Genomic DNA, 27,951 nt, shown 5'->3' on the forward strand with positions numbered 1-27,951 from the left:
CTGCTCCCCTGCCTTTGTGTTCCCTGGGGCAGCTCAGCCTGGGTGCAGTCACAGCTGTAGGTGCATGCTCCCCTGCATCCTGACCTGGCTGTGTTTCTGCTCCTCTCTGCCTGGATTTCCTCCAAAACCTGCTCCACAGATTGAGATGAGGGTCCTGGTGTGAGGGAGCGGGGAGAGAGGGAAGGGGTTCCCCCTTCTACCTGCATGGGCAACTTTGAAATGCTAATTAAACTCCCTCAATAATGCCTCTGAGCCTATTAGCATTACAGGCTTGTGTGTATGATTTGGAAGGCGTTGTGGGAATAATATTTCTGCATAGATTTCCCATTGTGCAGCCCTGAGTGGTGGTCAGCGGGAGGAGGGCCAGGGCGCTCCCAAAAGGGATTTAAGGGGGGAGTGTAACTGGGGGTGCCTCAGCTTGCCCTCCCTGTCAGCTCACAGCTGGAGCAGTTTGCCCAAAGGATGGCTGGAGTAAGTAGTTTGTTTGCAGAAGAAGGGAAAATCATCAGGGTGAGATGCCAATGGGGGGACTGGTGGTGTGCAGTGGGTGGGTGCTGCTGGGGGGGTGGGAAGGCAGCCCCAGCTGGCCTTGGGCAGCGGCTCTCCAGCCCCCAGGAGACACAGCAGTTGTCCTGGAGGTTGGGGCTCCCCGTGCCACAAGGGCTTACAGCACCCCATCCTGCGGGTCAGGGTGCCGGGCACTGCCTCAGGGCTCCGTGCAGCAGCAGGGACGGCATGGTCCTGTGATCCTCAGTGCTGCTGGGATGTGCTGGTGGGCAGGGTTTCCAGCTGGGTCCCTGACCCTGTAAGTAGCAGTTTATGGGATCTGAAGTGTGCAGCAGGGATTTTGCTTTGCTGCGGGGTAACCTGGAGGTCCTGGCAGCACCCTGCAGATGTGGAGGCATGCAGCCCCTGTTTCTCCAGTCCTGGGAGCTCCTGGGGAAGGACGAGCAGGAGGGGGGAAGGCACACAAATCCCAGGCATGCCCTACGAAGCACCTCACTTGCCCCAAGCACAACTATCACACAATTTGGGGTTTCTGCTGGGCTGACATCCTCATTGGTGACTCGAGCAAGCCACAGCGTTACTGTACAGGCTGATGGCCCAGGGCACCTGTCTCTGCCTGAGCCCTGCTGTTGATCCATGGTTATGGGTGCTGTGGGAGCATCTTCAGCTGAGCAGATGGGTCCTTCCTGGTGCACTTCAAGGCCAAAGGCTGCTCCAGGAGCAGAACATCTCCCATCCTTCCTTCTCTGGCCTGGTTTCTGCATTTTGAATAGTGTCAGTGTCAAAGCTGGGACAATGCTGGCTGTGTGTCCCTGCTGGGGGTGCTGCTGGAGCAATAGGACTTTCTGAGCTGGCAGCGGGACAAGCAGATGTCCTTGTCCTCTCTCACTGTAGCATGAATTGGACAGAGCCCAGCAAACCCCAGTCGTGCATTGCTCCACTTCTCATTGGGGAGGAGAGAGCAATGCAGCTGCTTTAGCCCCATCTTGCTCCAAAATGGATTGCTTTTCTGGCAGAGACAGAAAACAGGCAGAGAGTCCAGAAAACACCGTGTGGATGGTGGGAGCTGCAAGGAAAATGCTGAAGCTGGGTTTGGGTTCTGTCCCCAGGGTGGTGCCTGTGGGGCAGCAGCATCCTCACGCCTGCTGCTTTCCTCTCCCGCAGATGCCGTGCTGGGGCTGCCTGCTCTCTGTTTCAAAGATGCTTTGCCGCAGAAAGAGAGTCCCGGCCGGTTCGGAGGGCTCCAGCCTTCGCCGCTGCCTCTCCACTGTGGACCTCATCGCCTTGGGAGTGGGCAGCACGCTGGGGGCTGGCGTCTATGTCCTAGCAGGGGAAGTGGCTAAGAGCAGCTCTGGCCCAAGCATCATCCTTTCTTTCCTGATTGCAGCCATGGTGTCTGCTCTGGCAGGGCTGTGCTATGCCGAATTCGGGGCCCGTGTGCCCCTGGCTGGGTCTACCTATCTCTACAGCTACGTGACAGTGGGCGAGCTGTGGGCGTTCATCGCTGGGTGGAATCTGCTGCTGTCCTATGTCATTGGTATAAGGCCCTTTTGATCCCTCCACCTTTGCTTTGCATTGGTGGCTTTACTGGGTGTCATTCCCAGACCCACGGGGCCACCGTCACTGCCCCAGCCGTCACCTCTTCCCAGGTACTGCCAGCGTTGCCCGGGCCTGGAGCGCTACCTTTGACCAGCTCCTTGGCAAGCAGATGGGGAAGTTTTTGGGTGCTCACGCGGCCATGAGCTCTGTGGGGCTGGCAGAGCACCCGGATGCCTTTGCAGCTGGCCTGGTGGTCCTGCTGGCAGGTAGGATGCCTCCCCCTGTGCCACCCTCCGTCATGTAGGATGAGCTCCTCACTCCACGATGGGCTCTTCAGGATGGTGCTGACCCCTCTGAGGCTTTTCCGTTTCCCTGAGCAAAGAATGGGGAATACAAGGGGAATCTGGGGAAATCTGCAGATTTTCCTGACTCTACCACTGTTGCCCCTTTCCCACCCTCCCCAGTAATGTCTACCCTGGGCCTGGTGTCATCCAGGGGGCTTGGCCAGTTTTGCTCTTTTTGTCCCCAGGGCTTCTTTCCTTTGGTGTGAAGGAGTCCACCATGGTCAACAAAGCCTTCACAGCTCTCAACGTGCTTGTCCTGCTCTTTGTCACAGTGAGTGGCTTCATCAAAGGCAACCTGAACCACTGGAAGCTTGGGGAGGATGACCTGCCAAGGGCAGCTGCTCGTGAGGCTGGGTATGAGGGGTGCCGCTCTGCCTGTGCTGCCTTCAGAGGGCGATGGGGATGGCTGGGTCATCCCCCTAATGCTTTATCCCAGGAAATTCCGCTTTTTCCCATTTCTCCCTGCCCTGTTGGCAAGGCATCAAAGAGCCAAAGTCCTAAGCCCTGCTGGGTAGATGCTGGGGGGGTGAGCAGGTTGGATGGGCTGTTCAGCCTGGCCCCATCCTGGGACCCCATTGCACCAACCCCTCTGCACTGCCTTGCTCTTCCTCCTCCTCCCAGGAACCAGTCTGTGGCCAACAACATGACCAGTGCCTTTGGGGTGGGAGGCTTCATGCCCTACGGTTTCACCGGGACCTTGGCTGGAGCCTCTACCTGTTTCTATGCCTTTGTTGGATTTGACTGCATTGCTACCATGGGTGAGTGAGGCGGGGGGAGATGCTGGCGGGACCCTCCCCTGCAGGCTGGGGGGCCGTGGCAGTGATTGTCCCCGCAGCCCTGGGAGCTGCTTAGGGCTGGGCTGGGAATGGGCACATTGCCGGCTCTGTGCCACAGCCACTCTGTCCTGCCCTCCATGCTCAGAGGGGGAACTATGAGAGTCCACGTGGCACCACCCGGCTAATCCTGAAGCAGAGACAGTCCCTATCCCCATAACCCTGGAGCCCAGGAGGTCTAGTGATCCTTGCTAGAAGGCCTCTGTGTCCCCTCTTGTGGGGGGATATGGGATATTAAATGAACATCTGTTTTTACAGCTGAGCTTGTCCTCCCCAGGGGAAGAAGTGAGGGACCCGCAGAGATCCATCCCCATAGGCATCGTCCTCTCCCTCCTCGTCTGCTTCCTTGCGTACTTTGGGGTTTCTGCTGCCCTCACCCTGATGATGCCCTACTACCTCCTGGACACCATGAGCCCACTCCCAGTGGCTTTTGAATATGTTGGCTGGAGCAGTGTAAAGCACGTTGTGGCTGTGGGGTCCCTGTGTGCCCTGACGACCAGGTGAGGGGCAGCCCCTGATGGCAGCTCTGTGGCTCAGAGTAAGGTTGTGTTGGAGCTATAACACATGCAGAAGCTATCCTCAACCCCTTCCTTCTGACTGCCCTGCTCGGCCAAAATCCCTCAGCCCTTCCTCACGAACCCTGTTACTCCCACTCTGGCTGCTTCTCATCAAGGAGAGCAACCAAACCCCTTGGCGTGCCACTTATAGCCCAAAGTTGGAGGAAGTGGTTGGATGTTTGGTGGCACCGTGGCCACAGGAGCAGGCTGGTGTGTCTTGGTGTGCACAGGGCTCCCGGTGACCTGCAGATGTTGCTTCCCTCGTCCTTCGTGTGATGGTGAGGGAGCTGATGGTCTTGGCAGCACGGTCTTGAGAAGGTCATGGACTGTACAGATGAATGGGAGCTCCCTTGGCACCCAAGGAGGAGCAAAAGGCAGGATGGCACCTCCTGGATTCCTGCCCTCTTCTCCCCTCTCTGCAGCCTCCTGGGCTCCATGTTCCCCATGCCACGGATCCTGTATGCAATGGCTCGAGATGGGCTCCTCTTCAATCCTCTGGCCAAAGTTAGTCGCCGTCAGTGCCCCGTGGTGGCAACGCTGGTGTCTGGAGGAGTGGCAGGTGGGTGAGCGATTGGGTTACCCCTTAGCCTTGAGCAGGGCTTGGTGGATGTCCTCGTTCAGCAGGACAACACAGACCCCCTAGCTTGCCAGTAGCTCTTTGAGCAATATCTCTCCACCCAGAGAGAGGTCTCCTTGCTGTGGGTGAGGACCATTTGGCCTCAATGCTGTCCTGGACACCAGTTCAGCCTCTCCGAGCTGCCAGGCAGGAGGTGGCTGGATGCTTTGCACTAGTGACCAAAGCATCTCCAGCTCATTGAGGTGCTTGAGTCCTGTTGTAGTGGGTGTCAGGGGGACCTGGGGGGGCCAGGAGAGCATGGCTGAGGTGGGCACAGCAGCAGTGCTGCCAGCTCTGCTGGGACGCTGAAAGGGCTTCTTGTTCCCGCAGCTCTCCTGGCCCTCCTCTTCGACCTGAAAGCCCTGGTTGACATGATGTCCATCGGCACGCTGCTGGCCTACTCGCTGGTGGCTGGCTGTGTGCTGCTGCTTAGGTGGGACTGCTGGGGACAGGAGGCAGGGCTCACCCAACTTCTGATGTTGGCTGTGCCTGGGACAAGGCACTGGCCTTGGTGCGCTGCAGGTGCACGCACATGTGCCTTGATGTCCAATATCTGCTCCTCAGGTACCGGCCTGGACCCAGCACTCAGGACACTCCTGTGGGGAAAGTCCCAGTTGTGCAGCTCTGGTGGGACCATCTTGTCTGGCCGCCCCTGCATCCCACCCCACATTCTTCTGCCGTGGTGGCCTGGGCTCTGACAGCCGTAGGTACGCTCAGGAGCAATGGATGGTCTTTATGGGTGCCTGCTTGGGGGGACACGCTGGGGACATTGCTGCTGTAGCATGGACTGGCAGGTTCCTGCTTGCTGAAAACCACCCAGCAGCGGGATGCAGGCAGGGCCTGCCTGGCTCCCTTCTGCCCTCTCCTGACTGCCGCACAGCTGGCTGCTCCAAGAGCACCCAGAGAAACCTCTTGCTCCCTCCGCTTCCCAGGCTGGCTGGAGAGAAAAGCTAAACCCACCATGACAACCACCCAGCCCTGTCTCCTGGTTGTCCTTTGTCCCTCCCGCCATGGCAGCCTTGGGTGCTGCACCCCGGGAGAGGGACGGGCTCAGCCCAGGGAAGCGCTGCCCTGATGCGCTGCCGTGGTCCCTCTACAGCCGCCCTGGTCTGCGCCGTGAGCTGGGTGAGCACCGCGGGGCTGCCCTGTCTCCGGGCCGGGGGTGCCTGGTGCATCGCTGCCCTGGCTCTGCCTCTCCTGGGGATCCTGGCAGCAGCTCTGCTCATCTGGAGGCAGCCTCAGAGCCGGGAGAGAGCATCCTTCATGGTGAGCACACAGCCTGGCTCTCGGGGACTGTCCCCAAGGAGAAGGACATGGGGGATGGAGAGGAGGCAAGTGCCACAGCCCCATGGGGAAAGGGTTACGCTGTATCGGGGGGGTGTTCCCTCTGCTTCAGGTCAGGCAGACCTTTGCTGCATCCATGTTGAACAAAGCACTGTTGCAGCCATCAGGCAGCTCATGGGGTTTTACGTAGGGACTGTGAGGGCTGCCTGGTTCTTCCCCCCATGTCTCGCAGGCCAAAGGGGCACCTCCTGCAGCCCCAACTGAGCCCGCTGCCTGCTGCATGAATCAGAGCTGCTCTTCAGTAAAAAGAAACCCGCTCCTGACACCCTGGATTGTTTTTGCTAGTGGCTTACTGCCTCCCCCTTAAATCCTGCAGCACCTCCTGCCCCGGTGCAGGACCTATCAACCAAACCACCCTCCACAAGCATCCCTCTCCAGCACCGGCTGCAGTTCCAGCTCAGGTCTCCAAGCCTCACAGCTTGACAGCTGGGCTGGGCTTCCACTTGCCTGTCGGCAACTAGCCAAAGCAGCAAAGAGCCCAAGTGAGCTGTGAAACCCCTGCTGTGCCTCTGGGAGAAGGCATGACCCTGTTGCCTTGGGCTTGGTCCCTGTAGGTTCCCTTCCTGCCCTTCCTGCCGCTCCTCAGCATCACCATCAACAGCATCCTGATGGCCCGGCTCAGCGCGGCTGCCTGGCTGCGGTACCTGCTCTGGATGGCCATCGGTAAGCCCGGCCACCCTTGAGGTCCTGGAGCTGGCAGCAGCCTCTTTGGGTGAAGCATAGGTGGTTTGAGAGCCTGAGGCATTAACGCTGGCTGCAGAGTGGTGGTGGGCAGCTGGAGGAGACGCTGAACTTTGATGTCAAAGGGTGGTGGGAGCACCCCATCCTCTGATGGGTGGCCCAAACTGGGAATGTTGTGGCTGGGAGGGGAGGGCAGAGAGAGGACCCCCCCCCCCCATTCTGTCTGTTCCCAGGTTTCCTCATTTACTTTGGCTACGGGATCTGGCACAGCACCGAGAGCCGCTGGCCCGAAGGGGCAGCCCCTCGGGAGCTGCAGAGAAGCACGGCCAGGGAGATGGCCCCAGAGCCCTGCGGGACTGCACGGTGCCCCTCTGCTCCAGGGCAATAAAAGGAGACAGGCTGGTCCCTGAGCGCCTGGCTCCCTCCACCCTGTGCCTGGCGGGCAAAGAGGCCCCTTGGGCTGAAGGTCCCATCCCACAGAGGGGCACAGCCCTGACACGGGCCCCAAGAGCTGATTTCTCCCAGGTCTGGTGAACCTCCCTGAGTAACCCGAATCCTCACGGTGAGCCCCCTGCTGAAGTTTTGTTTGGAGAGGATAAAGCAGATGAGTGGTTTTGCTGCTGTTACTGGGTTGTGGTGGGGTTTTTTTGCCTTTGAAACCTCTCTCTGCAGCCCCTCAACTCCCCCCCGGCCCCTCGCCCACCCTGGCCCCTCAGCCGCTCACGGTGGAGCAGAGTGGAGGCTTCTCGTGCTGCCCTGACCCTCCATGCTGCCTTTGCACCCCGAGGCAGGCAGGGCTGACCTGCCTGCCCCCCATGACTGCCAAGGTACTGCAGGGGCTGGGCTTTTTCCTCCTTACTGTGGACAAGTCCTTTTCTGTACTCATTTATTCTTCCTCCTCAGTTCCCAGCACTCCCCTTTTGCAGAGCCAGGCACATTCCTCCAGGTCCCACGCAGGATCTGCCTTCAGAGCAGTGGGAACATGGTAGCAGGTGCCCAGAGCAGGATGCCAGAGCCCACCAGCCTCATCTCCCTGTGCCCCCTTCAACCACAGCTAGGCAGGATTTGCTGGGGCAGCAACCTTGCCCCCTTTCCCCTCCTTTGGTGCTACAGCACCTGGCAGGTCCCTCCCCCCCCATCCCTGAGGGTGCTGTGCAAAGCCAGAGGCTGCCCCCACCACCCATCCCCAGAGCCGTGGGGATGCACGGAGCAGCGGGTGCCCTGGGGGGACACTACTCTGATATAACAGGCACCCCCATTTCCCATTCTGGTGCTCAGGTGAGAGCCAGACCCCTCATCCCTGTTGCCTTCCTGGCTGCCTTGTTCAGCCGACATTTTCCCAATAAGGATCTGCACAAAGGACAGAAGCAGCTGTTGCAGTGGCCCTGCTGGCTTGGGAGGATTGGGGTCTGCCCCATCCTGGAAGCCCAATGAAATGAATGAAACAAGGGAAGGAGCAGGAAAAGGGGGACTGGCAGTGGGGACCTCCCTTGTTGTGGCTTTGTGGTGCCTGTGCCCACCCCTCCCCGTTCTCCCCCTGCCCAAGGTGAGGAACACAGGGCCCTGCTGTGAGATGCTCCCGCACCAGTCCCCAACACCACAGACATGGGATTCTTGAGGCTGCTGCTTCTTACAGACTTGTAATTGTTACAGCCAGTAGCACGTTGGCCTGGTGCGCACACATACACACACGCATACACACACACTGGCTAAACAGCCCCGGGGGGGGGACAGGCCAGTGACAGCCCCTGGAGCAGTGACTGCCCCACCACACTCGTGCACCCAGTGGAAAGTGCTTGTGTGCATCCAGCCCCGAGCCATGGCACCGCAGCCGTGCTGGCAGCGTCCTCCCGGGTGGGGACGTGCTGGCTTGGAGCAGGGAGGGATGCTTGTGCTGGCAGCCAGCGCTGAAGCCTGCTCCCCCTCGGGAGGATGCTCTGCTCCCCAGACGTGCACCTCCGGGCTTGCAGCCTCTGCCCAGCTTTGAGGGAGAAGATAGGGCTGGTGGTGCTGCTGATGGGCATCGGGGACAAGGAGGGCTTGGCATCTGTGTGACGGTCAGTGGAAGCACACCTGGGTCACGGGAGCAATCTCTGGGAGCTGTTTGCTGAAGACTGAGGAGGTGATGGGGAGAGAAGGGCACCGGTGGGAGCCCTGCCTGGTCCCCCTCCCCAGGGAGCGAGGCAGGTCCCAGGCAGGGGAAGCCCTGCTTTCACTGGAAAGTGGGTGGCGTTGGCTTGGGGCAGCCTGAGCAGGAGGCTGAGCCCCAAAATGGGACAGGCTGGCATGGTTTATGGCAAGGGCAGCGTCGGAGGTGGTGGATATACCTGGCTGCACCCATCACTCCTGCCCTTTGCTGCTGCCCTGTGAAAGCCTCTGTGGCTCAGCCCTGGGCTTGGCCATGCACTTCCCAGGGATGCTTCCCAGGGAGTGAGGTACCTTAACACCACCATGTCCCCAGTGCCCTTCTCATCCCCCCAGTGCTTGTCCCCTTACCATTTCAGTGACCGCCTGGTCTTCCTCGCCTCCGTGCCCCCAGGCAGCGCTGATGCTGGTTATGCTCAGAGCCAAGTGCTGGGTCGGATCCAGCCCAATGCACGTCTGTGTGTCCTGGCTGACCCCTTTTACCCCCAGAAAGACCCCCACAGCCTCCCACCAGAGGAAGGGGTGCAGGGATGGCACAGAGGGGTGGCCGGTGATCCCTTGCAGCCCCGCACAGGCTGGGAAAGGCAGACACAAGTGTCTTGTGAAATGCTCCATCGCCCTGCTCAGACGGGGCCACCCTGAGGGCTCGGCCGCCCCGAGGGCCTGCCCCAGCAGCGGGGGCACTTGTGAGAGCACCCCTGGGCTCAGTGCCCGGAGAAAAGCCCCGACAGGCCCCCCGGCAGCGCGCGGTGCCGGTCAGCAGCGTGCTACGTGGCGATGAGGGGCACCTCGCCGGCAGCGATGGGGAAAGGGGAGCCGTCCCCCCCGTTGAGCACGCGGTACAGCAACTCCTCCTTCTCATGGTGAGCCTGCTCCCGCAGCTGCGCCTCCTTCTCCAGCGCCCCGCGGGCGGCCAGGAGCTCCTCCGACAGCTGCCTGTGGGCAAACGGCACGCGCTGCCGGAGTCGCCGGGCAAAGCACCCGTGACCCCCTTCTGCTCCCCACAAAGCACCCAGTGGCACCACAGGCTGTGATGTATTCCCCCCCACTGCCACCTCTCCCCCCACTGGAGATGCCACCTGCAACTGCTGTCACCCTGCCACCGTGCACCGGGCAGCCGGTGGATGCGTGGGACCAGCACCTACCTTGCCATGACCAAGTGGTTCTGGGTGCGAACCTGCAGGTCCTCGTTCTCCTGCTGGAGGGTCTTCACCTTCTCCTCCAGCAGAAGGTTCCTCTCCGCCTGGAAGGGGGGCACGAGGGGTAAGGAGAGAGCTGGAAAGCGTCCCTGACCTCCCCACTGCCCCATCTCGGGGAAAGGTGGCTTGGTGGGAGCATGGTGGCATTGCACCCACATCCCCTGCCCACTCTGAGGGAGGAACCAGGCTCCATCCAGCTCCACTTCAGCTGCAATTTCTGGATGGGATTCAGGTGGGGAGAAGAGATGGAAAGAGGAAAGCCCACCTCCAACCCCCACTTTGAACCCACCACAGTCTCCAGGTTCAGCAGCTTCTTGTCCAGGCTGTGGATGTGCTCGTTTTTCATCTCGATGACGAAGTGCAGGCTCTCCAGCTCCTGCTCCCAGAAGGGGCTGGGGCTCCCGTGCTCCTGCGGGGCACAGCAGATGCGGCAGCTGCAGCAGGGTGGGCACTGGGGGCATCTGCCATGGTTCTCCCCCCCACGCATGACCCCAGTGGGTCAGTGCTCTCAGCTGGGGCCCTGCATGGCCCAGGATGGGTTTGTACCCATAAGGCACCATGTTTCGCCCATCGCTTGTGTTCAAGGGACCCTAACAACCCATGCACCTCCTAGGAATGGGGCTTTGCTCCCCCCTTCAGCTGTCCTGTGCCCCCCTGGCTCCAGCCCCTTGCTCTCAGGGTCTGTCAGAGAAGCACCCCTGGCTTTGGGCCAGCACCCCGGAGCAGGTCCCCTCCCTGATACCCCTCTGCAGAGGCTGTCGGTCCCGCATCTCCCTGTACCTGGATGTGCTTCTTGTAGTCTGTGCTCAAAAGTGACTCCTCCACCCGCTTCATCCTCTCCTGGAAGGACTTCAGCTGGGAATTCAGTGCCTGGATCGTCTCCTGGGGCAGCCGGGGAAGAAACAGGATGGGAGGTGTCTGGGGTTTCTTCCTGAGCAGGGGCACTGCCGGGCTACTGTACTCTGATAACCCCAGGGCTGGAGGAGTCTGCGTGGTCCCCAGGCACAACATGGACCGAGGTGGCCACTGAGGAGCTCAGGACACCATGGCAGAGCCAGCAGATGGTCCTCAAGCCCTTCACAAGCACCCTCTCCCCAGGTATTTCTCCACGGGTACCTGTAAGGCTGCCTGGGACCTGTGGTGGGACTCTGCCAGCAGCAGCTTCTCCTGCTCATGCGCTCTCTGGAGCTCTGCAGGGGGGGACGTGAACTGAGCATCACCGGTGCGGGGACACTGGGGCAGCAAGCCCCACGCGAGCCCCACCTGAGCCCCATGATGCTGTGGAGCAAGGGGCAGCATCCCCACGACCCCACACGAAGCCAGAGGAGTGCTGGCAGTGGGGGGGAGCGGGCAGGGGGGCTGCCCTGCTGTCCTGGCACGCACCTTGCAGGGTCTCTGTGTGCTCCCTCCTCAGGGCATCGAACTGCTCCTCCAGCTCCAGGTCTTTTCCCTTTTCCACCTGGGAAGCAGAGAGACAACAAATCCTATATGTCTGACTTGGCATAAGGGATGCTCTGGCCCTCCCTGCCCGCTCTGCTCCGGGCTTCCTAACCCCTTCCTAACACCTTCCTTCTCCCGAAAATGGGAGAGCCCAGCCCAGTGTATGCCAGGTCAGTGATCGCTGCCTGGGAAGTGCTGGCTGGCCACACGCTCCCTGCCCGGCCGCTGCCCCCAGCAGCACCCGCCTTTTCGACTGACCTGGATGTTAACGCCCTGGGCGATTGTCGTGGTCCTTGCCCGGCCGGCATCCCGCAGCCGCTCCTCCTCCTCCTCCTGGCCTTGGAGGAGTCTCGTGCTCTCCGTCCGCTCCTCTTGCAGCGCTGCCTTCTCCTTCCCGACCTCAGGCAACAGGGTGGCATTGGCTGCGATGCAAACACGGCTGAAACGGTGCTGGCCGCATCCCGCGAACCGGGCTGCTTGGATGTCCTGGGCAGCCGACCTGCCAGCGCGCTGGCCTGGGTGCAGCCCCTGTCCTCTTCCCACTGGACAAATACCCCCCCCATCTCACTGGTGCAAATTAGCACTAATTGGGATGGCTCTGGCAGGCTCAGAGAGGACACAGCTCGTTAAGCCTCCTGCCCTGGGGACGACCTGTCTGCCTGAGAGGATGGGATGCCATCGGCTCTGGGATGCCATCATGTCTGCCTGCCTGCACCACTGCCATGTGGAGGCTGCAGCCATCATCCTCATCCTCCCCGGCCCTGGCACAGGCCACCCGCCCTGGGGTCTGTCCTACTGCTTTCTTAATATCACACTGCGAAAGCACAGCGCAGGGGGAGACACACATTTTCTTCTCACCGTTCTCTGTCTTCAAGGCCGTGAGCTCCTGGGAAGCTGGTCCCTTCTGCTGCTGGGCTTTTAGCTGTCTCTGGCAGAGAGAGAGGGGGCTGGAGCAGGGGGGGACAAAGGCGGGCAGGTGGCTGCAGGCAGAGGACACCCTGCAGCCAGGCACCCTGCGCTGGGTGCGCTTCAGCCCTGCAAAAACACGGGTGCTCGAGCAGTGGTGGTCCCTCCCTGACCCCCTGCCAGCCCCGAGCACCCATGGGTGCGCACGTGCTGCCTGGCAGACAGCCCCAAACTCATGCCATTTCCCCATGTCCTGGCTGCTTCACCATGCGGCATTGCCAGCCACCGGCTGGAAAACCAGGGGGATGCTCACCCCCCCCCCCCAACACAGTGCTGGTGCAAAATAGGCTCCAGCAGCAAAACATTTAGTGGAGGAGAGCAGGCAGCACTTGGCAGGGCTCCAGCTCTGGTGCTTCCTTGCCACCCTCCTCCTACCCCGTCCCTGCTGCCCCGGGATGCTCAGGGTCAGCCTGGTCCCAGGCACCTTGCAGCACCCCAAACACACCCCTCTGCCGGTGCTTTATACAGCTGGCCTTTGACACAGCCCGTGCCGGAGCAGAAGTGAGAAATGAAAAATAACCATAAATCAGAGGCGATGCCGACCCCGTGCAGGGCTGGCAGCAGGCGAGGGCTGGCGGCGGCACAAGCAATGACCTCAGGAGTGCAGGAATGTGCTGCTCGGCCCCGCGCGCTGCCGCACGCTCCCGCTGCTACCGCGGGGCTGATAGAACCCAGAGCTGGGAGCTGCCTTCAGCAACACAGCTCCGTGGGATGCCTTCCAGCCCTGCATGGGTTTAATTTAGTCACTTGGAGGGGAGGAGGGGAAAAAAAAAAAAAAAAAAAGAGATGGATATATTTTTATCTGTTGCTGAAAGTTAGAAGCAAAGCTCGCCTGCTCTCGCAGCTCGGCCTCCCCGGTGCAGGGCAAATCTTGCCCCTGATGCCCATCACCGGGTTGTGCTTCTGGGCAGGGGTGCGGATGCACCGTGGGTGAGGGAATCCACCTGCAGACACGTTGCTGCTCTCCAGCTCCCGGCAAAGCCACCCCAAAAAATACCAGTCCCTAACAAAACCAGCCCTGCAGCCCGTGGGGCGCTGGGCACCCCACTGTGCCGGCTGCACCCCAGCTTGGCCCTGCTGTCACAGCGGCGTGGCCAAATACAGACCAGCCTAGGGAGCTTGGCTTGGGAAAAAAGCGAGGCAAAGCAAACAGGCGTCCCTGCCTCCGCCTCCCCTGCAGCCCCCCTTCTGAAGCTGGAGGGAAGCACAGTTGCCAGAGAGAGCAGGAAAACTCTGAGCCTCTGGGAAGCCACAGCTTTATCTTCCCTTCTATGGCGTGAGTGGCCGCAGCATTGAACGCGGCCCAGGCAGCGGGGCGAGGAGGCACCAGGCGGTCGGATTCGCAGGGTTTGTTCTCGCTGCCGACACGGCTCGCCCTGCAAACGCGGGGTTCCCCGGGATGCTGCCGAGCCCCAGCAGCCCTGCCTGCAAAGGGTCCCCAGGGTGTCCAGCCTGCCCCCCGCACCCATCTCATGCTGATGTGCATCCCCCTGCTATTTAATGTACCCTGTATCCCGTGCTGGGTTTTGGAGTCCGGTGGCGGGTAGGTGGATGAGACAGTCGGGGCTCTGCAAGCCTGGGGGGCATCACGGGAACCTCAAAAGCACCCCCCCCCAGGTTCTACTGCGACAAAGCAAAGGCTGTGTGGGGGGACCGTCCTGGCACGGCGGGGTCACACAGCCCCCAAGGGGTTTAGATGATCTGAGCCTTGCCAGGAGCGGGATGCTGGTACCTCCTCCAGGAGTGACCCCCAAACCTCACCCGCCCAAACCAACCGCTTCCGCTGCATGCGTCCCGCTCGCTGGCGAAGGCGATGCCCAAGGACGGATTGCCCAGGGCTGGTCACCCCTGCTCACCCCCGTAGCATGGGCAATGTCCCCAGCACAGATCCAGGGCGCTTTCACCTCTCCCCCATGCCCAAACCCAGCGGGACAGGGCCTCGGAGCCACCATCAAGGAGGATGATTTGAGAGAACTGCACTGAACTCAGAAATGCCTAAAGGGAGCAAGAGGTATGCCAGCATCAGCAGACAAATCTAAATACCTGCCCTGCGGCTCCAAGCCAGGCACCCTTCCTACCTCTAGGAGGAATTAAAATAGCGTCTGGAGCTAATTTTACTCCTAAGCACTCAATTGTCCTTTGGGACAAGAGCTCCACCGCCAAAGCCAAGGTGAAAAACAAAATGTGGCTGAAAACTAACTGAAATATAGAGGCACATTCCGCTGCCACTTCCAGAGCAGCACGTGGCACCCACGCTGCTGGTATTGCCTGGTGCATTTTGGAGAGCTGGAAGACAGTCCTCGTATCCGCTGTGTGCCAAAGGAGAAAGCTGGGAGTTGCTCCAGCTGGATCGGCTTTGGCCCAGGGAAGAAGCAGCCCCAAATGTCCCGCAGGTGCAGGCCATCGGCAGCGCTGCTTATCCTATAGGGTCCCAACATGGAAACCTCTGGCTTTGGCTTTGAGGAGGCTCATGCTAAAAAATACCTTCTAGCTGTAAAAAAAAAAAAAAGTATCCATGTTCTTAGAACTAAATATTTCTAATGGTCTGAAGCAAAACTGTTTACGGATGGATTAATCAGGATTTCCAGCAGGACCTGAGGCATCTCGAAAGGTGCCAGCGGTGGGCAGCACCCGCACAGAGGCAGCCGGCACGGTGCGGGCAGCTGGGTCAGCTGCAGCCTCTGCTTCAGCTTTTAGCGTGAGGTGGGGTTTTGTGCTGTATTTTTCTTCCTCTTTTCCTGTTTTACAATTATGTTAAGCAATTAAACCATGCAATGTTACTGTCAGCAAACGAAATCACAAAGAGGCAGGAAATGAGCATTTAAATCCCGACGCTGCTCCCGGGGATGAGGTTTTGCTTTGTGGCTGTGGAGAAGGGGGCCAGGATTTGGCCCATGACCCTAAAACCTCCCTGGGACCTGCAGCAAATGCTCGGTGCTGCCAGAGCAACGCTGCACAGGTCTGTGGGACCTGTCTTCGACTCTGCTGCTGTTTTTCCTCCGGCAACGGTTATGTTATGAGATGGCTATCACCTCTCGTACAGTCAGATCTGTGCCGCAGACTGTACGCAAACCCTTCACGCCGTTGACAGCCCCAAGTTTTGCATCCTGACCTTTCCCTGGCTCCTGCTGCTACATATAGTTCCTATATCTCCAAAATAAATTCACCCCAGCCCTGGAAGGTGGCCAAATCTCAGCCCTGATCTTTCAGGGAGGCATCTTGGCCTCTCTCACGCCGGGAGCATGACCGAAGGGGAAGCGGTGACCACGAGCGGCCAAGCGTGGGTGGATGGAGCTGGAGGGGAAGGGACCCCCGGGGACAGTGCCCGCAGCTCGGGGCCGGGCTCTGGCCATGGCACCTGAGCCCGTGCCTCCTTATCGCCCTGCTGCCCGCACACTGGTGATGGGAAGGACGAGACTGCCAAGCCGCCTCCCCCGGGGCACGCAGCGGTGCCTGGTATGCCATCCACCCACCAAACCCAGCCCGGCACGGGATCTCCAAGGTCACCTCCAACCTGGGATCGGCCCCAAAAGCCTCCGCAGCCCCCAGCCCCACAACAGCCCCCAGCCCCCTGACATCCACCCCCTGGGGTTTGAGGGCTGCCCCATCCCCAAGCAACCCCAAGGGACCAGCTCTGCAAGTCCACCCATCAGCAGCGGGAGGGTGAAGGTCTCCCCCCCGCCTTTTGGTACCCCGGATACGAGAACGTGGGCAGGAGCGGCTCGATGCCCGCCTTTACCCCTTTTTGCCATAAAGGGGATTTTCGGTGCTGCTTTCGGGATTAACTTGCAACTTAGTCACAGCAGCAGGGCTGTTTTATGGGGCACAAATCGCGGTGAGCAGTGCCGCAAGGCTGAGCAGAAGAGCGGGCGAGCGCAGGAAGGGAGGCGTCTGCGGGAGAATGACTCTGACTTAAATTTCCGCATTTCGGTAAACGTGGGGCTCTCAACACCTGGGGCCTCGGGGGCTGCTGTTTCTCCCTGTCCCATGCCCCTTCTCATGAGCTCTCAGAGTCACAAACCAGCCCAGAAGAGTCTGATCTTATGACATAGAGAAGAGTGGGGTTTTTTTCCGATGATATGGAGAAGCAGCCAAGCCAGCAAGTGCTGTAAATAAAGGCACTTGCTGGCTCCAGGGCTGTGCAAGCTCCGCGCCTGCTCCCCCCACACATCCCAGCAGCGGGTTGTGCTTTGGCCGCATGGTCCCGGGCGGCCGAGCTCTCACAGCTGCCTCTCCAAAGGGCCGCCCGTGTCGGGGCCTTTCCGACTTTCCTCCTGCTCCTGCCACCCTCCAGTGAGCACAACCCACCAACACCAGCACGCACAGCACGTCCGACCTCACAAACAACTCCTGAGGCCGATGGCGGGGTGCTAAGACAGCATGAGCACGTCAAAAAATAATAATAATTAGCAGCAGATAATTTCTAGACCTTAACTCGCAAAAGAGCTCTTCAGCGCAGAGCAACGCGCTGCTGGGGACTCGGAGCGTTCCCCTGCAGAAGTGTTGCCTTCGGCACAAGGGGGGACCCAGCACAAGGGGGGACCTGACTTTTGGGACAAGGGAGGATGCTGTGGGAAGACGATAAAGCTCTAGCTGGGGGAACCCATCCCTGTCCTCTATGGGACCAGCATTTCCAACAGGCATTGTTACCCCAGATGCTGCACCCCCTTTAGTACGGGCTTCTCTGTGATTTGGGGGAGAGCCCAGAGGGGTGCAGGTGGCTGCCAACTCCTGCTGTGCCCAGTGCCGGCTCCCCCACCCCAATGCCGGTGGGGTCACACGCAGCCAGGGACCCCCGCACCGCCCAGCCCCGCTGCTCCCCAGGGCGGGGGGGGACCCACGCCGGGTGCCCCCAGCACACCTCCTCCCCAGCAGGGCTCCACGCAAACCCCAACCCCAGGCGAACCCCATCTCCATGCGAACCCCGACAACACGCACACTCGGTCCCAAGCAAACCCAGACCCCAGGCAAAGCCCCGACCCCAGGCGAGCCCCAAGCCCAGCCTAAGCCCAGCCCAGCCCAGCCCAGCCCAGCAAGCCCCCGCAGCCGCTACCTTGCCGCCGGCGGGGCAGCAGCGCAGGGCGCTGCCGGTGCAGCCCATGGAGCCCCGGCCCGGAGCCCGCTCAGCCGCGGGGCGCCGGGCGCTGCATCCCCCGGCGGGCGCCTGCCGCTGCCCGGCGGGACCGGGACGGACGGGACGGGTCGGGACGGGTCGGGACGAGCCGCCCCAGCTGGGGCTGGCAGACAGAAAAAAAAAACTAATAAAAAAAAAAAAATTAAAAAAAAAAAAAGTCCCCGCAGCTGCTCGCAGGCAGCGCCGGGAGAGGGTGCTCTGCACCCCCGAGCCGCGGGCAGGGCCCCCGGCCGCAGCCTGCCCGCCCCCGGGGCTGGCCCTGGGCGCCCGGCGGGGGTGCTCCGGCCCCGGGGCCCCTCCACCCTGGGGTGTCCCCGCCCTGGGCTCGGGTTGCATCGTCCCGAGCAGGGTAGCGGGACCCCCAGCCCCGGGAATGCTCTGTCCCTGGGGTCCCCTGCAGCGGGGCTGCCGCTGGGTGAGGGGAAAGGGGAGCAGGACCCTTGCACCGGGGCTGGGGTCCAGCCGGAGCAGGGCTGGCTCGGGGGGTTGAGCCCCAGCCCCCCGGGAGAAAGGATGTGAGGGGCAAAGGCAGGATCCATCCTGGCTATTGCCTTCACCCCATGAAGTTGCAGCTCGTGCCGGGGTAATTGTGTAAAGGTGGTGGTTTTGGGGTGTTTTTTTTCTGGCAGGAGCTCTGCTCTTGGGGTAGCCGTGCTGGCTGGAGGGGGCTGTCGGTGTGGTCCGTATGGCCTGGGGGGCTGCATTCTGGCACCCCCCCTCCTGAGCATCCCAGACACCCCAAATGCTGGGCCTGGAGCCAGGGTGCCCTTTTCCAGGAGGAAATCCTGCGCTTTGGAAACGGGTCCCAAAGAGGTAGGGAAACACATGGATTTGAAAGTGTCCTGTCTAAAAATTAATGGGAGGAAAGGCAGGTTCCTCCAAATGTTTTGGTTTTGATGATTTTTTAAAATGCCATGAAATAATAGACATTTCTAAATGAACACATACTCCATCCTGAAAAATCAACCATTGCCACCCAGTACTGCTGAAATAGGAGTGTTTCAACCTGGTCACGAGGCCGTGCCCATATGGAAACACTGCCAGTTTTTGTCAACAAGTTTCTATTCTGACATTTTCCAAATATCCCCTGGGAGAAGTCCAAGCAGCCCGCCGCTGAGGGGCTGCCAGCACGCTGGCGTTTCGCCGCCGCCCGGGCACCGCCTGCCCAGCCAGCGAGGGAGCGGAGGTGCGTGGTCGACTTGGAGGTGTTTTTTCTGCCCTGGTAACCCTGGGACGAGGGAAATTGTGAAACACCGCTTGGTTAGGAGGGTGAGGAAGGTCAGGGGCAGGCCCATGGCTGCCCCAAGTCTCCCTGGGGACCGGTGGGACCAGTTGCCTGCATCCTCTTGGGTAGGTGCTGCTTAACATGGGTGAAGTTTCGTGAGTCACGGCAGCTTCCTGGCATCGGCTCCCACCCCTCCGAAACCACGAGAGCGTCTCTGTTCTTATCTCCCCCAGCACTTCATACATGGGGCAAGTCTGCCTGAGAGTACTTATTTGGGCTGAGTAGATCATTTGTGGGATAAAAAGCTCTGTCAGTGCAAGGTGCTGGTCTCCACCTCTCCAGGGTTAATTAAAAATCCTGGGCCAGACTTGGGAGAGTGAAGGCGTACAGAGGCCAGCACAAAAGCACATGCGTATTTCCAGGCTGAATTTGCGTCGCTGGGGCTGTGAACAGCAGCAGCTGTGTGGGCAGCTGACGAGGAGCCTGTCCAGCTCCCATCTCCTCTTGCTGGTGCATGAAGCTCCAGCAGTTTGCACATGCGCTTGTGATAATTTCTGTTTTTCCCGGGGGTGCACTGGGATGCCACTGTGCCACAAAGCGGGGCTCTGGGTAGGGTTTCTCTTGCTAATGGTGGAGAAAAAGCAGAGAATTTGGTCACATCAGGCTGAGGCATCAAACCAGTGAGGCAGAGCTGGGGCTCAGGGATGAGGGCGTGCAGCGAGGCCGTCCCCAGCACCCCGCTCCCCAGCTCTGCACCCCGCGCTGTGTGCAGTGCTCGCCATGGCAGCTACAACCCTGAGCTTCTGTAAATCGCTAACTTTCAGAGAAGGAGCCGCACCAGATCACGTTACATCCTTCCTTCAGCCCACGGGCGCATCTGCGAGGCTGCTTGCCGGAGGCCCTGCCTGTGCTGCCTCAAAGGTCTCTTATTTTAGCTTGATTTTTAGCAGTTTCTCAGTTTCTGCAATCTTTCCTGTGCAGGCTGCACGGGACGTGTCCCTGCTGGAGAGATCTCCCATCTCAGCCCTGCTTCGTCTTCCTCTGTCCCAATACACTGATAATTTTCTCCCTTTCCAGGGCAGCACTTCAACAGCCAGAAACTTTTCTGTCCAGCCGCTTTCGAGCAAAGCAGGGGCTTTCCATGGCATGGTAGGGGTGGGATTCATGGCTGCAACAACCCCCTAATCAGGGGAGCCTGGGGATGCGGGGAGCACGCGGGGCTGGGGCTGCCGGAGGGGGGACCGTGGCGGCGAGGGGATTTCTGCCTGTGCAAAGACAGGAAAGCGGAGGCGGTGTGTGCCAGACCCACCTGGGGCAGCTTCGGCTCGTTTTGAAGTTTGCCCTGATGTCTTTTTCAGTGTTATCGCGATCTCTCCCCAGGAACAACAGCGGCTGGAGAAGTCTCAAGGGTTTTGCCTAGAAAAGCGAGCCTAGGGGGGTTTATCTCATGCTCAGCTGAATTGCCGTAAATGGGATAACAGCTGGCTGAACGTCGAGCTGATTTGTACCAATGGTCATTTCAAGTGTTTGCCAAAGCTTATGGATAAGAGAAGTATTTATGCGAGCTGTTAAAGTGTCTCGGCTCTCTCTCCAGTTCCAGCTGGTGAGGACCGGCCAGGATGGGGTGGGTGCAAGGCAGTGTCGGTGCTGGCGCATGAGATTTCCAGCTGGGACCCGGCCCCACATGGTCCGTATGCAGGGTGGTCCCGTGAGCACAGATTTTTTTTTTTTTTTCCCCAGAAACCCAGTCTGGGGAAAAAAAAAAAGAGAGAGAAGGTTTTACTGGAAAGTTGTTGGGCGATGAGCTGGCCCGTGGCGATGCCCAGCGGGTCCCGGCAGAGCTGGTGGCACGGGCAGTGGAGAGAGGGTGGTCTGTGGTTGCACCCTTCGGCCCCGCGCATCATTTTTGCAATCTGTTTGCTTTTGTAAACAAGACCTAACAAAGTCATTAACTTTGTCGCTCATCTGTGCTGGCGGCTCTTCTTCAATGCAAATCGAAGATGTTTAGCCAGACCTGCTGAGACCTCGTGACTCGGGCTTTGCATGGGTGAGAGAGCTCAGAAAACTGTTTGAACTGCAAAAGATCTTGCATGTGCTGGAGCCCAAAACCAGGTCACAGACTCCTTTGGTGGGGATCTAGGTCACGTATGCTTCTGTCTTGAGGTAGAGCAGCGATTTCAAGTCATTTCTGTCCCTGCCTGTGTTTTTCCAAGCCAAAAGATGTGGGTTAACATGTCCTTACAGTTCTTTATTCTCTTTTTTTCCCCATGGCAAAATGGAGCAGGGAAGGATGGGAATGGGGGAGTGAACCCTTCACCCACGCTGGTTGTGAGAAGCAGGAAAGCACGTGGCACCAGGAGCTTGAGGCACGGGGCTGTGCTCCCCTCCTGGCCCCAAACACGATGCTCCGGCCATGCCCACGCCTCTCCCCCCGCATCCCTGTCCCCATCCCCGTCCCCCGGCTGCTCCAGGGCCTCAAAGTGAAAACTAATCCTGGGGGATAACTTTCCACCCCGCTCCTGGGTGGGAGGAACAGGGCTATTTATTCCTCGCCCTTAAGCCTCCGCCGCGGATCAGCGACGCAGTTGTCGCGGGGTGGGCAGCAGCATCCGTCACGGCCCCTGCCTGCTCCCGCGCCCTGCCTGCACACTCCCGGCCAGCCTCGCTGCTAAATAAGGATGAAAGGCTAAAAATAGAGCTGAGGCAGGGGTTTGGACAAGCCGGGCAATGCTTCCCAGGGCCGGGGGCGATACGGGGAGGCTGGCCAGTGTCAGTGTGTGAGGGAGAGCTGAGCTGCCTGCAGGGAAGGGTCCCATGCGTGGGTCCTAACCGTGCTGCAGCAGGGGCGGGGCGGGGGGGGGGAAGGTCTGAGACCTGCCACACTCGTGTCCTGTGTGCTCAGTTGGCTCAGCGCCTTCCAGCTTTCCACAGGGAAAATGCATCTGTTCACCAAAATCTGTGACAAAACCCACGCTCCTGTGCTGTCCGTGGTGGTGGGGCACCGTGGGGCCATTCCAGCGCGATGGGGGGCTCTGGTGGGAAACTGGGCACCCAAAGGGGGAAGGGTGGAAGAGGGGGGTGTTAAATTGAAATGGTGGATAGGTGGGCGGTGGGGTGCTGTAAAAAACAACCCAGCTGGGGACTGTCTGACACCCGGGTGCCCCCCACCCCTGCAGCACACACGGCATTGGGTTCAGGGTCTCAAATCATCTCTGCTCTCCAGCTGCCGCCTGCCCTGTGCAGGGTGCGGGGGGGTCCCGGGAGTCCCGGGTGCCGGCCCGGGGTGGGCACCGACCCTTTGCACCCCTGCAGACACCTCGGCCAGCCTGAGCGGGGGGGCGAGAAGAGCCGCAGCCCTGGGTGGGGAGGGGGCGAGCGGTGGGGAGATGGTGGGGAAGTTGGGTGGCGGGGGTGCCCGGCGCGGTGGGTGCCCTGGTGTGGTGGGTGCACCTCGGCACCCCGCTCCGGTGCCCCCCCCCGCTCCCGGTGCCAGCAGAAGGCAGGGCTTGGCTGCCTGGGAAAACGCAGCTTCCCGTCCCAGCATCCCTGCGATTCCAGTCCTGCGCTTGACAACAAAACCAGGGAGGGGGAAAAAAAAAAAAAAAAAAAAAAAAAAGAAAAGAGGGAGGGAAAAATCTCCGAGCGTCCACACGGGGAGGGAGGGGAATCGGGAGCTGGGCCGGGCTCGGCGCCGGCAGGGTGCAGTCCCGCTCTCGCCGCTGCCAGCCCCGTCCCGGCGGGCGCCGCGCTGCGGGAAGCCCCGCTGAGGAAGCCGGCGGTTGTTTGGGCGCTTCGCTTCTTTTAGTTTTTCTCTCCCTGGCCCCGTTTCCCTGCCGGCTGCCCTAGCTTTTTATTTTTATTTTTTTTTTTTATTTTTATTTTTATTTTTATTTTTATTTTTATTTTTATTTTTATTTTTATTTTTTTTTCCTGCGCACGGCTCCTGCCCGGCTGCCGGAGGGATGGGGGGAGCGGGGCTGGCGCTGGCGCTCTGCGCCCTCCAGCTCTGCCCGGCCGCGCTCGGCGGCTCCCAGCCGCAGCTGCTGGTGGAGCGGAGCGGCTCCCGGAGGCTGAGCAAGGTGAGAGACCCCGACCCCTTCACCCCACTCCTTTTTGGGCAGGGAAAGGGCCGAGGGGGCTGGGAGGGGGGCTGGGGGCTCGGTGGAGGGATCAGCCCGAGGGGTGCTGACAGGTAGGAAAGCTTTCGCCATCCTCCTGGGTTTCGCAAGGGATCAAAAGCATTTATTTTTTTGTCCTAGAAGGGCGAATGCAAGGTCTGATTTTGGGTGGGTGTCTGCAGCTGGGCTGGGGGGGCGTGGAATGCCGTAGACCTGACCGCCTTGGGGGAGCAGGGCTGCAGGTTCGGGTTCAGCCTCCGAGCAGGGGAGGATTTCAGTTTTGCCAAACCCTTCTGGAGCAGAAAGCCCAGCGGCCTCTCTTCCTTCGGCTGAGCTTTCCCAGCACCTCGGCTTTCATTCCTCCCGTCCGCTGGCATTTTCCAGCCTCCTCGTTCCCACGCAGCGCTGGGCTGGGCTCATTAACACGTGCTGATTAAGATACAGCTGATTAAGATGCGTGACTCTCACGCGGTGCGGAGGAGAATATCTCTATTTTTTTTTCCAGGAAAGCTGATGTGGCCCCAGGGAAGGGGGAGCCGGTTAGGAAGGCTGGAGGGGGCCCTGCAGGGCAGCAGAGAGTCTGTGGCACAGCCACATGCAGTCACACACTGATGTTTAGCTCCCATGGAGCCTCTTCGCCTGCAGACCCACGGGCAAGGGGCTCCCAGCTCTTGCTAAACATCGGGGTGCAGCCTGCCCCTTGCCCTGGCTTGCCCTGTGTCCTGCCCTGCACCTGGCGCTGCTCCCGGCTGGCGAGCGGGATGGCGGGATGGCGGGACGGGCTGCTCGCCTGCGTGGGCAACGCTGCCTGCCGGGGCTGCCGGTTGGCACCAGGTAATACAGACTCCACCGGTTCTGCGGCTGCTGAGCAGGCAGGGAGAGCCCCCGCGCCCGTGGAATGGGGACACGGGCTGCCCCGGCCAAACCTGCTCGGGGTGCGCAGCCCAGGCGTCCTCCTGCCTCCCCGCCAGGAAAAGACCTGCAATTAGGGAAGGAGCTGGGGCTGGGCTCTCGCCGCCAGCTTGCAGCGGGCTCAGGAGTGGCTGTTGCAAGTGAGTGCTGCCATCCGCCCGCCTTTGAACTTGGGTTGTGGGAGCAAAGGGCTCTGGTGTTGTTGCCAGCCCATGGCTTTGCTGGCAGCGGCTGGGGAGACTGGTGGGACTTTGAGGAAACAGGGAACATCTCCCAGCCCGGCTCCTGGCCCAGCTGGGACACACGAGTGATGTCTCCCTGCTTGTGTGACATCCCCTGTGTGTGGATTTTCTTTATCCCATGGGACAATGCTGCTTCCCTGGCTCATTGGGACTGAACTAGCTCAGCATCAGGCTCCTGGGGTGTATCAGGCCGGGAATGAGCCCGGCTCATCTGTCCCCACCGAGCATGAGTGGAGATGGAAATGTTAAGCCATGTTTAAAATGCAACGCACTGTTGTGGTTGAACCCCAGCCGGCAGCTAAGCACCACGCAGCTGTGAGAATTGGAAGAGTAAAAGTGAGAAAACTCATGGGTTGAGATAAAGATAGTTTAATAGGTAAAGCAAAAGCTGCACATATGGTATGGCATAGCCCTTTGGGCAGTTGGGGTCAGCTGTCCTGGCTGTGTCCCCTCCCAGCTTCTTGTGCACCCCCAGCTTTGCTGGTGGGGTGAGAAGCAGAAAAGGCCTTGACTCTGTGTAAGTACTGCTCAGCAGCAATGAAAACATTCGTGTGTTATCAACACTGTTTCCAGCACAAATCCAAAATATAGCCCCATACTGGCTACTATGAAGAAAATTAACTCTACTCCAGCCAAAACCAGCACATGCACAAATGCAGTTCCTGCTCCTGCATGGGACGAGGTGGCCAGAGCCAGCTGATGAGGGCTCACAGCAGCCGGGCTGGTTCTGGCCAAGCCGGGAGGCTGTGCCGGCCCCGCAGCCCCCCCAGGGCACAGCATCCCCCCAGCCAGCGCAGCCACTGCCACCCAGCCCCGGTCCCCGCTTGCTCTCTCGCCTTTGCTCTCAAACACCTTGCTGGGTGCTGTTGGTGCTGGCGTGTGAAGGATGCTTCTCGCCTTGTTCTCATGCAAAGCATTTGGTGGCTGACCCGAGGCTTCTTTGGAAATCCCAGCCTGGGAACCCTCTTTGGGTGAGAAGTACATGAAAGGGGGTTGTGGCAATTGCTGTCGGATGGAGAGTTTCTGCAACACCCTCAGGCTCGGAGAGCTGGGAGTGCAAAAAATGCAGAGGGAAATATTTATTTGTCATTTGAGGCAAGGCTGAAGGTAATTTTCTGGCTATGTTTGTGAGCTGATGTGTGTGCAAGGTGGTTTGGGCGTCCAGTGCTGGGGAGACCTTCTGCAAACCCAGGACAAACTCGCCCTGGCTCTAACTCCTCCTGTCTTTCGGTGCTGCAGGTTGGTGGCTTTGCCTGGGAGAACTGTGGCGATAGCAGGAACCCCGTGGTGCTGCAGAGCCTCTCCGTGGCGCCCGACCCCATCAGCATCCCGGGGAGCCTGCGCGTTAGTGCGGCCGTCAGCAGCAGCAAGACCATGGCCTCCCCTCTGAAGGTACGTGCCGGAGATGCCTCCATGGGACAAGGGAGGGCAGAGCTTCCCAAAACCGCCGGCAGCTGGGAAATGCCCAGCAGCGGGTATGGGAACGAGCAACATTTGGGGGAATGAGGCACGGAGCGGTGCAGGGTGGAGCGCACCAGGCTCTGTAAGCCTGAACAGGGCGATGGGCACGGGGAGACTCGCCGTGGGAGCAGACAGCCCAGTGGGAAGCTCCCAACCTTGTCGCAGCGGGAGAAACCACCTGAGCTGTGTCGTGTCCTGAGGCCGTAATGACTCAGGGAGGGAAATGAAACCCCAAGTGCCTTGGGTGTTCCTGGCGGTTGCTGCAGCACTCGTTTATCAGCAGCCAGACCTGGCTACTCCCTCCAGGGACATGCCACGGCACCGCTGTGTGAGCCCCGAGCTGGCCCCGCTGCCACTTTTTGGAGACTTTTTGGGATGAGACTGAACATGTCTCTGCCCAAAGCGCACGGGCTGTCTTGAGCAACGCCACGGTGCCCGTTTGGGGCTGGGGCTGCGGGATCGTGCGGGGGAGGCAGAGCTGCGGGATGGGAGCTGCCGGGCAGTTTTGGGACAAGGCACCGAGGAGAGGGAAAGGAGCGGGTACGTGGGGTGCTGGGAGGTGTTTGCTCAAGGGGTCAAGCTGAGATTGGAGGAAGAGAAACCTGCAGGCAGAGAGGAACAGAAAGTAGGAGGGGGAGCTGGGAGGATATGTGGTGGCCCCATGGACACCCCAAAGAATTGCACGAGAAGGAGCTGAGAGAGATGGCTGGAGGGGGGCCTGGGACAGGCTGGAGGAGCTGTGGGTGCCCATGCTGGCTGTCCTGGTGCTGAATACCTTCCCTCCAGGTGGTGCTGGTGGTGGAGAAGGCGCTGGGTGACCTCTGGATCCAGCTGCCCTGCATTGACCAGCTGGGCAGCTGCACCTACGACGACATCTGCACCATCCTCGACAACATCATCCCGCCCGGCACGCCCTGCCCGGAGCCCCTGCTCACCTATGGCATCCCCTGCCACTGCCCCTTCAAAGCGGTACGCCTGAAACCTCCGGCCGGCGCGATGCCGGCAGCGCCGCTGGGTACCACTGTGCCCTTCGGCGTGGGGCTGGGGGGGTTCGGCTGGCGTCTCACCTACCTGTCCCCTCTCTCTGCAGGGCTCCTACTCCCTGCCATCCAGCGACTTTGTCCTGCCTGACGTGGAGCTCCCTGCCTGGATGACCAACGGCAACTACCGTGTCCGTGCGGCTGTCAGCAATGGCGGGGAGGAGCTCGCCTGCGTCAAGCTGGCCTTCTCCCTGCAGTCCCAGTGAGGAATGGGGGGGGGCCCGTCTCTCCTCTCCCCACCGCCTTTGTCCCCTGTCCCATCCCATCCAGTTGCACCCCATCCCATCCCAACCCGTCCCTGCGAGCTGCATCCCTCCCGCTGCCAGGAGGAGGCAGCCCCTGTACCCCTGCTCAGTGCCCCCCTCCCCTGCTAAACACAGAAAGGCCCCTCCAGCTGTCCTGCTGTCCCCAACCCCATCACCAGGGTGTCCCCTTTCCCAGACAGGGTGGCCGTGGAGCTAACCCCAGCCTTTCAGTGTGACCTGGGGGTAGTAATTTTTTACCTAGTTCCTCTTATTTTTTTTTTTTCTTAATCCCATCCAGGGAATTTTAGACAAAAACATTCCAGGGAAAAGCAATATTTCTTGAAGCAGTCCATGGGGCGAGGGAGCGTTTGGGAGTGCTGGGGCAGGCTGGAGGGATGCAGGATTAGCTGCGAGGGTGTCCCTGCTTGCCCCCACCACCTTCAGGCGGAGCACAGGGCTGTTTTGCAGAAGTGTCCCCAAAGTGGCTGCAGGAGACCTGTCCCCCTGTGGCACCTCTGGGTCTGCCTTTGGTGCATCTTTGTCCTGCACGTGGGACCAGCTCGGTGACACGAGGCACTGGTGAAGGCACCTTCCTCTGTCCCTTCTTCGACAAACTTCACAAGCACAACAGGACTGAACCCACCCAAACCCCCGACTGACGTTCCCCCTCGCAAAGGACCAAATGGCTGGTGATGCTCCCAGCAGCAGGAGAGGTGGCTGGACATGGGCTGCGCTTGCTCCGGGGGGGACACACGGCTGTGACAGGCAGCTGAGGCACAACCTGGCCGAGGACAAGTCCCACTCATCTCATTTTGCCACTGGGACTGAGCCGAAGCAGGATGCTGCATGGGACCATCTTTCCCGTGGAGCAGCATCCCAGAAATGGGATGGACTGGGAGATGACCGTGAAGACCAGCCGCCTGGGCTCTGTTTGGGGGCCCTGCAGTCCATCTCCTGGTCGTGGCCGGGGGCTGAGGCGTGGGCAGGCGGCATCCTTCCTGCCTGCTGCTGCAGGCAGGGCCTACGTCTGACACCACCTGCCTACGCCAGGTCCCTGCAGGGCGCAGGTGACCCACCAGTCCCCCGCATCCCTGGCTTCCTCACCGTCCCTGCCTGCTCACATTATTTAGCCTCTCCGTGGGGCTGGTCTTCCTCCGAGCACTTTATACGCCTTAACTACTGCCGGGCTGCCCCAGCGGGAGGTCCTCTGCCCTGCAGACGTGCTCCCACCGCCTCTCTGTGCCCTCGACTCGCTCCGTTTCATCCTGCTGCTGGGTCCGACCTGGGTTTGTTTTGCCTGGAGAAGCGCTAACCCTCTCACCCCGCCACCGCGCAGCGCCCGTGCCAGGGCGGCATCTTCCTTTTGGGCAAGTACTGCAGGTTCTTAATAAATCTTTTTACCA

The 27,951-nt window shown here is 60.3% G+C and overlaps 3 protein-coding genes across 3 annotated transcripts; 2 read left to right on the plus strand and 1 right to left on the minus strand.

The window, feature by feature from the left end:
* Positions 1-1,671: 1,671 nt before the first annotated feature.
* On the plus strand, positions 1,672-8,065 carry LOC309596227 (cationic amino acid transporter 2-like; the record flags this gene model as incomplete). Its single annotated transcript, XM_082324080.1, has 12 exons — positions 1,672-2,044; positions 2,157-2,312; positions 2,576-2,744; positions 3,012-3,148; positions 3,501-3,723; positions 4,203-4,339; positions 4,727-4,829; positions 4,961-5,103; positions 5,496-5,662; positions 6,295-6,403; positions 6,655-6,741; positions 7,995-8,065. The coding sequence occupies 12 exons, from the start codon at positions 1,672-1,674 to the stop codon at positions 8,063-8,065; spliced, it is 1,875 nt and encodes a 624-aa protein (XP_082180206.1).
* Positions 8,066-8,152: 87 nt separating this feature from the next.
* Positions 8,153-17,275, minus strand: CCDC69 (coiled-coil domain containing 69). Its single transcript, XM_082324591.1, has 9 exons — positions 17,225-17,275; positions 12,064-12,133; positions 11,464-11,627; positions 11,149-11,224; positions 10,882-10,955; positions 10,546-10,647; positions 10,055-10,174; positions 9,712-9,809; positions 8,153-9,502 (listed from the first exon to the last, which is right to left on the minus strand). Exons 1-9 carry the CDS (start codon positions 17,270-17,272, stop codon positions 9,334-9,336), a joined length of 921 nt encoding a protein of 306 aa, XP_082180717.1. The 5' UTR covers positions 17,273-17,275; the 3' UTR covers positions 8,153-9,333.
* A 4,943-nt stretch (positions 17,276-22,218) lies between these two features.
* GM2A (ganglioside GM2 activator) lies at positions 22,219-27,937 on the plus strand. Its single transcript, XM_082323763.1, has 4 exons — positions 22,219-22,609; positions 25,042-25,194; positions 26,050-26,232; positions 26,354-27,937. The coding sequence occupies exons 1-4, from the start codon at positions 22,493-22,495 to the stop codon at positions 26,507-26,509; spliced, it is 609 nt and encodes a 202-aa protein (XP_082179889.1). The 5' UTR covers positions 22,219-22,492; the 3' UTR covers positions 26,510-27,937.
* Positions 27,938-27,951: the final 14 nt, after the last annotated feature.

Source organism: Platalea leucorodia (genome assembly GCF_965183815.1).
Source record: "Platalea leucorodia genome assembly, chromosome: 11".
Lineage (NCBI taxonomy): Eukaryota > Metazoa > Chordata > Aves > Pelecaniformes > Threskiornithidae > Platalea > Platalea leucorodia.